This window comes from Magnolia sinica, chromosome 12 (assembly GCF_029962835.1).
Source record: "Magnolia sinica isolate HGM2019 chromosome 12, MsV1, whole genome shotgun sequence".
NCBI classification, from domain to species: Eukaryota; Viridiplantae; Streptophyta; class Magnoliopsida; order Magnoliales; family Magnoliaceae; genus Magnolia; species Magnolia sinica.
Window position 1 is genome coordinate 1,465,537 of NC_080584.1, and position 11,372 is coordinate 1,476,908.

Here is an 11,372-nt window from a genome sequence, read left to right on the forward strand (position 1 = left end):
CAATTTCTCACATAATGCAAAATGGTAACAACTCTATACAAGTATTTTATCAAACACTCGGCGAGCAAAATAAAAATCAAGATATGATGCTGATTTTATGATATAAAGTTTTTTTTTATAGTGATTTATTTTGTATCCATTCCTTCCTCAGCACCCACTGATCCCACATAAAATGTAAGCACCCAAAAACAACATTTCGCTGAGTTATTTCATCAAATAATCAGTGAGCAACGTCAAAGTCAAAACACCTTAGTCACCGAATTGATTCGATCCAAGTCAATACAAGTTGAGGTTCAATCCGAGTTTAGTCGAGCTCGAGCAAGCTTGAACTCGACTCAAAAATTTTCCAGCTCCAATGACCAACTCGACTGGGTTGGAAATCCAATTTCGAACCGGGCGAGCCAGCTTTTCCGAGTCGAGTCGAGCGAGCTAACTCGACTCGTGTACAGCTCTACGGGCTGCAAACGTAATCCGAACGAGTTTTTTTTTTTTTTTTCGCAAGAGCGGGATATTAAAAATCGGCGAGAAAATGAAAAGATCGCCGATATATGGGTGACGTGCGTGCAATTCAAAAAGTCGCCGACCGGGGTCTTATCTTCCGCCTACTCAAATAGAACCCCATTGGAGGAGCAAGACTCGCCTCAGCTCTCTCTCTTTCTCTCTCCCACTCTCCCTCCATCCAAAAGAAAGCAGAGAGGAGATCAATGGATTATGAGAGGATTGACAAGGTTCAGGTATGATTTTCCCCTGCAAATGGATGAGCTGGCAAAAACCCATTTCTGTTTTTACTGAAAAAAATCAATTTTGTGTATTTTTATAAATTTTTATTGGGAATTGATATATGCACCCTCTTTTTTGATTGAGACACTTTTGTATTCTACTTTTGGTCGCAATAGTGAAAATTTGTAGTTTTCTGTTACCAAAAATGGAAAAAGACACCAGAGGATGAGCTGAAAAGAAAAGAAAAAACGCCTCTGTTTGTTCTTTTTTTTTTTTTGTTTTTTTTTTCTTTCTTTATTTTTAGAGATTCTGTAATTGTTGCATTGCTGGGTTTTTTTAATTGGTAAGGAAAATATCACCCGCTATTTTTATTTATTTTTATTGATACACCCTTCTATTCTGCTTTTGGTAATGCAATGGTAAAAATTTGTAGTATTGTATGACAAAAATATTTGAAAAGACACTATAGGATGAGCTGACAAAAACCCACTTTTTTTTTTTTTTTTTCGTATTTTTAGAGATTTTGTAATTGTTGCATTACTGGGTTTTTTATTGTTGGGAATTAATATTGACCCCCCTCTTTTTTATTGATACACCCTTCTATTCTACTTTTGGTCATGCAATAGTAAAAATCTGTAGAGTTGTGCTAGCAAAAATGGAAAAAGACCCCAAAGTATTGAGCTTTAAAAACCCCACTTCAGTTTTTTTTTTTTTTTTCTGTATTTTTAGAGATTCTTTTGTAATTGTTGCATTACTGGCTTTTTATTGGGAATTGATATATGCACCCACTCTTTTTTATTGATACACCCATCTATTCTGCTTTTGGTAATTGAATGGTAAAAATTTGTACTGTCTTGTTCCCCAATATGGAAAGAGAGATTTATGAATCAATCTAATGTGGATGTAAATAAAAGTTTCGAGTATGGTTCTCTTGCACCAAACCATGATCTAACAACAACCCTTCTCTCTCTCTCTCTCTCTAGAGATTTTGTAATTGTTTCATTACTGGTTTCTATTGGGAATTGACATGTGCACCCACTCTTTTTGATTGACACACCTTTTTCCAACTTTTTGTAATGCAGTAGTAAAAAAATTATACTCTTGTGTTACTAAATATAGAAGAAAGGTCCATGTATCAATATAGTGTGGTGAAATTAAAAAACCCCCATATCTTTTTTTTTTTTCCTGTATTTTTAGAAATTTACTATGGTTGGATTACTGGGTTTTTTGTTGTGAACTGAGATACACACACACACACACACGCACACACACACACACACCCACTCTTTTTGATAGATACACTCCTGTCTACTTTTGGTAATGCAATATAAACATCTCTACCAATGTATTATGAAATGTTTAAAAAATGATTCTTTTTTTACCAAACCATTAAATGCCAAAAAACCAATTTCTGTCCTTTTTTTTTCCCCCTATATTTTTAGATATTTAAATGATTGAGTAATGGTTTTTGGTTTGGGGATTGGGGAGTGGATTAGGTGAGACCCCCGCGGTGCGGCCCTTACTGTGGGGCCCACCTTGATGTATCCATATTGTATCCATGTTGTCCATACCATTTTCCAGTTCATTTTTGAAGAAGATCCAAAACTCAGGTGGACCATAACAACTTCTTAAGGCACACCTTAATGTTTTCGTAGTGTTTATTTGCCATCTAATCGGTTGATAAGGTCACATAAGCCTGGATGAAGGGAAAAACAAATATCAATTTGATCCAAACCTTTTGTGGCCCATTAATGGTCAATCACCACTTTTTCCTATGGTATGGTCCACCTGATTATTGGATTTGCTTCATTTTTGGGATCATGCACTAAAATGATCTGAAAATAAAAAGGATGAACAGCGTGGATACAGAATAGATACATCAAGGTGGGCCCCACAGTAGGGGCCTCACCATCTTGGGTGAGGCCTGGGTCTCACCTAATCTGCTCCCTCTGGATTGAGATACATAACCACTCTCTTTGACATATAAAATTTTCTATTATTTGGTAATGAAGTGACTAGTGTGGGAGGACTCCTGTGGAAGTTCACAACCATTTTCAAAAGAGGAAAAAAAAAAAAAAACTCTGGATTTACAGGAACTCTGAATTACTTTGAAATTTTATATGTGGCGTACAAGTAATTCAAGTTGATCTTTACAGATCATGGGTCCCGCTTTAGATGTAACGCGAAAATTGTGCTTGTTTGATTATCCGAAGGACATTTATTGGATGGTTAAAAATAAAAAAATATCTGATGGTCCTAATATAACATCAACAAGTGTCCACAAATCAGAGGCTAGGATTGTTCATGCAGTCTTGTTTTGGAGCTTTGACTTGGACAATGGGTTCTTCCATTTAGTTAGTTTAATATGAGTTGATGTATGCCACTGATACAGTTTCTGAGTGCCCGAGTATCAAGTGTCATGTCCTACTGAGTACGAAATGACTCCCCCTTTTCAAAATGCTGACCTTACAGGTGGCCTGCATTAAGGTATCCAGACCATCAAATTGTTGGGCTAGTTGTGGATGGAGCAGAGCTTGAAAATCAAATTGATCAAGCATACCAACCATCCAATTGGTTGCTATTGAATGGATGGTTAATAGTAAAATAGTGAGTGGCCTAATTTCGATGTGCAAACTCAGATGGTTACTACCATTTGCAATCATGTAATTAGTGTGTTTGGATGTTTTTGATTGCTGTACAACTACGCCATGTGAACTGTGGATGAGTCACCATTTTTTTAAAAATGGTACGAACTTTGTAGGAATCTGATCTAGCAAACGGAGATCTTGATTGATCTTTATATGGTTTCATTTTTTTAATATTTCTTTTTTCTCATAAGATTTTTGTCAGATGTCATGGATTTTGTTCTGTTTCTTATTTTTGGTATGGGTTTTGTCTTCTAATATCTTTCATGGTTTGGAAAGGAAAGATTTTCAGCTGATAACACCCCCCCCCCCCCCCAAAAAAAAAAAAAGAAAAAGAAAAAGAAAAAAAGAAAGGCATATGATTAGCTTTCAAGCTGAATGTTGTTGTCAGTATTTTTTTATTTTTATTTTTAACGAAGAAAAAAAAATATGAAATTTGGTTTTGTAAGTGTTCTATTTTGTATGATGAGTGTGTTGAAAGTATTAAAAAAAAAAATTTCTTGTGTAATTTGGAAGTCTTTGGGAAGAATCGCTTTTCACTTTTTCAAGTGTAAAAGTTTGTCTTGGATAGGTAGGAGTGGAGAGTGCTTATAAAGCATTCCACTCCTAGTGCTTTTGAAAAACAGTCATATAATGCTCTAGCCCGTGTGCATGCATGAGGCCGGCCAGGGGCTAAACCGACTAGAAAACTGGTTAACCAGGTACATGTGCATGGTACTCGGGCGCAGGGTGGGTGCGAATCCTAGCCTGGTAGGCTTTAGCTTCCCTTTTTGTGTGAACGTTTAGTAATGCGTTGCTATTCTCTCCAAACTTCTGTTTTCTCTTCCTTTCACTGAGTGTACGAAGGAGGTGTAGTGGTGGTTTTGGTGTTGGGTTTCAAGCAGCCTGTGAATGCTTAGTCGGTGCCTCATCCCAACGAGAAGTCAGATGCATCATCGTTTGTGTTGTTGCTTTGACGATCATCATATCAAGTGTGATGTTCCATGTCTCTATTGATGCCATTTGAATTAACAAAGTGGGTTGTCTTGATTTTTTGTATATCAATCTTCATGGTGGGGGGCTACCTTATACACTAATCCGACATCCCGCATGCTCAAGAGGTTGGCATGTACATCACATGTAAAGGTGCATCTAGGGCCTGCAAACCTCTAGATCTGGACTTGAATATAGTTGTTAGTGTTGATGTTCGTATAGAATGGATCTTATATGGATTTTGTCCTTTTTCCCAATAGTGGAGAGGCTTTTCAAGCTGCCCCTCCATGACTCATTTGCTTGCTGGCCCTTTGGGGGATGCATGCAATGGTCAGGATGATCCTTACGACTGGGTGAGACCGTGATGGCTTGTAAGTTGTCTTGATGTGAGCCTTTTCCATGTGCAATTCTAAGAGCTTGGGTAAAAGAGGAAGGTTGATGTCTGGTCTGGTGCACGGTTTTAAGACTCATATGAGTTTGATATGTTATGACTTGTCTAAGTAGACTCGTATTTGGTTCTACCCAATCCAATTCGATACCTCGAGTCCCACCCACCCCCGAGTCACCCCCGAGTCAGGTGAGTCCTAACTTGACGTGAGACTGAACAAGTCAATCCAAGTAGCCATGTCTAAAAACCATGGTCTGGTGGGGCCATTGATCTTAAAAACAATTTACAATCTACCATTTAAAAAGCCAACACCATACAGAAAGGCTAAGATTGATTATTGTAATAAGCTTTTGGCATGAATGTTATCGATACTGATTTTGGGGAAGCATACCTAGTAAAACCCTTAAACCCGAGTATATTGAGGGGCTTGAGTTTCTTGTAATTTCTCTCCACGGATTCTTGGTTAGATACATTATTTGGGTTTCTTCATTTTAGTTTGGCTTCATCATTTTTTCTGCTTCTTTTAAATTTCGGTGATCTAATAAGAAATTTAGTTAGGGTGCATTTGGATCATTCATGATATTTGGTGCAACCAAAACACGCCCATGGTGTTCTTATCAGTTGATTTTAGTGCTGAAAGATAAAAGAATTTTCAATGCTTATGAGAGCGGGAGAGGTCTAACTTGAATTGGATTTGTTTCGAAATTGCATGCAGACGGGTGTGATTTCTCCGAGTAAATTGAGGCTGAAACTCTTAGGATCCCCCAACCGTAGAAGAAAGGAAGGAGGGAGCAATTCATCTCGAACATCTCCTTCCAAGCTTGAGGATGCGGAGTTTGCGAATAATAGCTTATTAGCAGCCGAAAATGAGGACTTCCATGTGCAAGGTTTGTACTTGTCGTCCTTCTATCCTTCGCAAACACACTGTGCAATTGACCATTCATTCATCCCAATAAACTGTACATGTGGGGTCCACCTTTTGGTGATTCAAATAGTTTATATGGTGGGCCACATAGTAGATGGAGGTACCCAAAAGTGTCTCCCACTGGATGATCCTAAATTCCTAACTGTCAAATGTCCCAGTGCTGATTACATGGAGGGGCCACCAGATCAATGGCCTATATTACCAAAATGTGGGCCCCACTTGTACCATTGTTGGGTTGATCCAAAAACACTGTTTCTTATGATCGAGCATCATAGGACATCACCCATCTCACCTGTACCATTTTAGGTTCTGCTCTTGATGTGGTTCCACTTCCCATATCCGGCGATGGGGCGTCCAACGCCATCCAAGGCAATCAGACAGGTTCCTGTTCAATGGATATTCAGTTTAGAGAAATCAGCAACGCGGGCCGTGTTAAAGTCCAAAAAAATCCAAAGGGTGTCGCTAATCAAGTTCAATTCAGCAGTAACTCGAGAACGGTTCACCCCGTGAAGCATCTCGAAGAAGACAGTGCTGATTATGACAGTGGCGTTGACAATGCCAGTACATCTAGCTTCGAGTTTCATAAAGGGGAGAGGACTCTACACAATCCCATGGTGGGACCCTTCTCGCGGCCCGTCCCATCGAAGTGGAATGATGCAGAGAAATGGATCATGAATCGACAGATCGCGCATCCAAATGTTCCCAAGAAGACCATCTTTCAAAGTCAAGCAAATCGACAAGCAACTGTGAATTGGACGAGGGTCGCTCCAGATTCAATGGTTACAGACCAAAGGGATTCTGTTGCACAGGTTGCAGATACTAAGCGGATCGACTCTTGTCAGCCCTCAACGCAAATCGGATTGGAGAAGTTCTCTTTCACAGGGCCACGTCAAACTTCTGGGCCCACGAAAGGGATGGACAGATTAACGGATCAATGTCCTGGCGATGATGGTGTAATTACTCTGACAAAAGATTGGAAGGAAGAAAATCACATTGCAGACACTACCAGTAAGTTTTTTTTTTTTTTTTTTTCCATTCAAATTTCAGAAGTTGCAAAATGGTCCATGATCTGGCCCGGAGGTCGGGTGGTCCCACCATGTATGGACCACTTTCTGCAAATACAGTGGGTTGGACGATCCTGCCATCCAATTGGTGATCATCATCATCAATTTTCTTCTCCTTCAACCATTTGTTGGTCTTTATTCAGTCAATGAGGTTTTCTTACTTGTCTGATGGAAGCGGATCTGTGGGGCCCACTGTCGATGTATGCGTCTTTTCCAAGCTATCCATCCGTTTTTCCAGATCATTTTAGGGCATGAGCCCAAAATCGAAGCATATCCAAAGCTCAAGTGGACCACACCACAGGAAACAGTGGGGATAATGATGCCCACTCTGATAAGCAGTGGGCGTTCCCTCTCAATATGTTCCCTGTGCTGTGGGCTATCTGAGTTTTGGGTCAGGATGATTTTTGGGCTCCGGAGGTTTCTTGAGGTAACACATCTCCTATGGACGGGTTGGATTCCATTAGCAAATCACTGGGCCATGCCTTAAGGTGGTATCGGTACTACTGGAGTGCTCCCCACATCATGATCTTTGGTGCAACCAAATGCACCCAAAAGGAAGAATCCTACAAATGTTTTGGTTTTCCTTCTTGAATGCATCACTTCTCATTTGGGTTTGTATGGGTGTTGAAACCATGCAGCTGTGCCTTCTGTAAGGTCAGTTTCAATGAGAGATATGGGAACTGAAATGACCCCCATGACAAGCCAAGAGCCTTCAAGGACTGGAACTCCTGTCGGAGCCACGACACCCATCCGCAGCCCCGTTTCATCCATACCGTCAACTCCCAGAAGGGGAGCACCAGCCCCCTCCCCTGCAGAGGCTGCTACAGATGATGAGTTAGGCCGTCAAGAGAAAAAGGAACTGTCCGAGAAAGAATTACAGGAGAAAACGAGGAGAGAGATCGTTGCTCTTGGTGTACAGCTAGGTAAGATGAACATTGCCGCTTGGGCGAGTAAAGAAGAGAAGGAAAACACTAATGTTTTGAATGAGGCTGTTGATGCGGAGCAGCTTCAGAAGCTTGAATTCGAAAACCGAGCGGCAGCATGGGAGGAAGCTGAGAAATCTAAACACATGGCCAGGTTATTTCTCTTACTCCCTCATGAATTTTTTTCTTCCTGTTGTAATTCAGTCAGTATTTTTCTGAGGTGCTGATTCAGACAATTGATATGGTGGGCCCCACCATGATGGTAGGTGGCCACTATCTCCCAAATTGGAAGATTCTAATCCTTTGATGTTTGGTTTCCAAGTAGATAGTTAAGAAGAAGAAAAAAAAAGCTCTTGGGCATCCCCCATCCAAGGTGGGGTCCTTCAGATTAACAGTCTAGATCATTGATCTGTGGGCCCCCTTGTGTGGCATCCTGTCTGATTATTAAGTACCCATTTCAAACTGAGCCTGGAACCACTACAAAGCTCTGTAGGTTCAGCTTCCCATGGGGCCCACCATTATGTGTGCATGACGTCCATTCTGTCCTTCAAGTGTGCCCTGCCATGTTCTCCTTGGTGCCTAAAATCAGGCTGATCAAAAACTCAAGTGGGCTACATGGAATAGTTGGGATGGGAAATCTACCATTAAAACCTTTCAGATTGTGTGTGGTGCCCACTATATTTTTTACACACCATCCCATCCATTGAGAAGATATGCCCCATAAGGATGAATGGATACTCCAAAAATCAGGTCACTCCAAAACTCAGGTTGCCACAGCAGTGATTTTTTTTGTTGATTCCACATGGTGTGGCCCACCTGACTTCTACATCGGCCTGATTTTTGTTTGCAAGTGGTTGCACATGATGGATGATAGGATGTCATGCACACGTTACTGTGCATTGTAGGTTGAGCTCAACCAAGGTATTCTGTAGCCGTAAACCACTGTTACCTTAATGATATGGGTTGTAACGACTGTTATGGTATCCTTTTTTTTTAATTTAAAAAAAAAAAAAAAAAAAAACCGAAAAACGTGTATCAACTCTGTAGTGGACTGTTACGGGCTATTATGGGAGGCGTAACAGGCCATTACAGGAGATATAATGGCTGTTATGGGTCATTTTTTCCATAACGGCTGTTACGACCCTTTAACATATAACAGTTGCCACTATTACCCTCACATAATGGCCTTTATGGCCCCATAACGGCTGTTACGGCACACCATTAGCTCAACCTACGAAGCTTTGCAGAGGATCTACCTCTTTTGAACTCGTGTTGTTCATGAAGATTGATGATAATCCTCCAAGCGGAAAATCTGGAAACTGACAGTAGTGGTTTACCTCTCACTATGATGCATAAGTAGTTATAAAGAAAAATTTTCAATTTTGATACTGTTAGATTGTTTTGAATTTTAACGGTTGAAAATGTTTCAGATACAAACGCGAAGAGATTAAGATTCAAGCATGGGAGTATCACCAGAGAGCGAAATTGGAAGCCGAAATTAAGAGAACAGAGGTATTTTTTCATGTTTTTTTTTTTAAAAAAATTATTATTTTGGGTCTATGAACATGAACATGGAGGTAGGCATTTCCATGATATGAGTAATCAATGAGTCTACATGATCAAGATTACGACTGATTTTTTGACATCCCTATTCTAACTGTTCCCTATGGTGGAGCCCACCTGAGTTTTTGATCAGCCTGATTCTTGGGCACCAAGGAGAACATGAGGGGGCACACATGATGGACGAACTAGATGTCGTGCGCACGTCATGGTGGGCTCCACATTGCATTTCATGATATCTTGTTATCATGAAATTTTATGATATTTGGTTGATGCAAGGAAGAGCGTGAAATAATAATGAGAAAGATCACCATCTTGATTTTGACCATCAAGACGAGTGTTTCTCATGAAACAACCGTCCGCGACCTGTTCGGTTGACTCTTAGAACCACCATTACATGTAGATCAATAGGTTGTGCGTTTCATGACGATGCCCGGATCAAAAGTTACCGCTCTTTTACGGTCAAAACTTAAAACGGCAATTTCTCCATGTCCAGAATGAATTTCTTTGAACCAGACACTCTTACTCTCTTAGGACTCAATTATGTCATGCCCTGCTTAAGACCGGACCCGGTTCTGACGGACTACTTCCACTTTCGTTCGGGCTTCTTTTGGTCCAGCCGTGCTAAGATTACAACTGATTTTTTGGACATTCCCATTCAACACTTACCTATAAGTGTAGCCCACTTGAGTTTTTGATCAGCCTGATTCTTCAGCACCAAGGAGAATATGAAGGGACCACACATGATGGACGAACTAAATGGCATGCACACATCATGATGGACCCCACCCATTGCATTTCATGATATTTTGGCATTGTGAAATTTCATGATATTTGGTGCAACCAAACACACCCCAATTTAAAAATAAATAAAATAAAATAAAGTTACTGTTCTTCTTCATTTTCTTTATTTTTGATCTTATGAGAAGTTACTATTTTTTTTGTTTAAATTGTTATAAATCTAGTCGGGTTTTATAACCGTCCGTTCCTGATAACATCAATCTGCAGGCCCATGCGGAACAAACAAGATCTCATGCTCAAGAGAAGATGATGAACAAGCTTGCAATCACAAGGCAACGGTCAGAGGAAAAGCGAGCCGCAGCTGAAGCCAGGAAGAATCAGGAGGCGATGAGAACAGTTCAGCAAGCAGACTACATCCGCCAAACGGGCCGCATCCCATCATCCCATTTCCTCTGCTGTAAATGTTTCCCGTAAGACCTGAATCCCAAGTGCTCATAAAATTCAAATTTGGTTTGTTTTTTTTTTTTTTTTCAAATTTGGTTTTTCATCAGAGTTGTATCATTTGCTTACATGGAAAAAAAAAACAAAAAAAAAAAACAAAGAAAAGAAAAGGAATACAGCCATCCATGTAAAATCTCTTTCATAAGCTACTCTTCATGTCATACCTGATTAAAATGTGAAATTCAAGCTACCCACATGAAGAAAAATGAATGGTTGTGATTTAAACTGATTGAATATGGATTTTTTGGGCTTTTGTAATAACAGTCTTGATGAGAGTCTTTGTTTTTGCATTTGCCACAGTTGATTTTTGTTGGACTCTTGTACTGTGTAGCAGTATAAATGATGGGGAAATGATTGAGCTGTGTGGAGCCCACCTGTGATGTTTATGTGGAATCCAGACCGTGAATCTAGTGCGCCACTTCATGTTCACCATATGAATGAAGAGTCATCTCGATCCAAAGCTCAGGTGGGACATAACAATGGGACTAGTGTACAATCACACCTAAAGTCTACATATTCACAAGGTGTGGCCCACCTGTGTTTTGTGGTGTCCCTTCATCCTGGTGGGGCTCATCTAATTAATGGGTTGGATGCCCCACCTGAGTTATATATCAGACTGAATTTTGGAATCTGGGCCTAACATTGAGGAGCACATAGTGGATAGTTGGATGTTACTCTCACATCACAGTGGACCCCACATAGCTCATATGTTCAAATATATGTTCAACAGCACTTATTAGGATTTCATCGTGTGATAAAAGTGGATAATTTTATTGCCCCATATTACATTAATGTTGATCACATCATTAATAAGCCTTACTAATTTACTCATTGCCTAAGATCCAATGGCTAGAATCAATCGGTGATAGTTGGTGCATTTGTGAGGAGTGTATTTGATGCAAATTTCAATTCTTGCATCAACTATTAGTAAAG

At 40.0% G+C, this 11,372-nt stretch overlaps 1 protein-coding gene across 1 annotated transcript; it reads left to right on the forward strand.

Moving 5' to 3' along the window:
- The first annotated feature begins 595 nt into the window (after positions 1–595).
- Positions 596–10,725, forward strand: LOC131220749 (uncharacterized). Its single transcript, XM_058215566.1, has 6 exons — positions 596–734; positions 5,441–5,612; positions 5,957–6,658; positions 7,353–7,791; positions 9,068–9,149; positions 10,206–10,725. The coding sequence occupies exons 1-6, from the start codon at positions 705–707 to the stop codon at positions 10,410–10,412; spliced, it is 1,632 nt and encodes a 543-aa protein (XP_058071549.1). The 5' UTR covers positions 596–704; the 3' UTR covers positions 10,413–10,725.
- Positions 10,726–11,372: the final 647 nt, after the last annotated feature.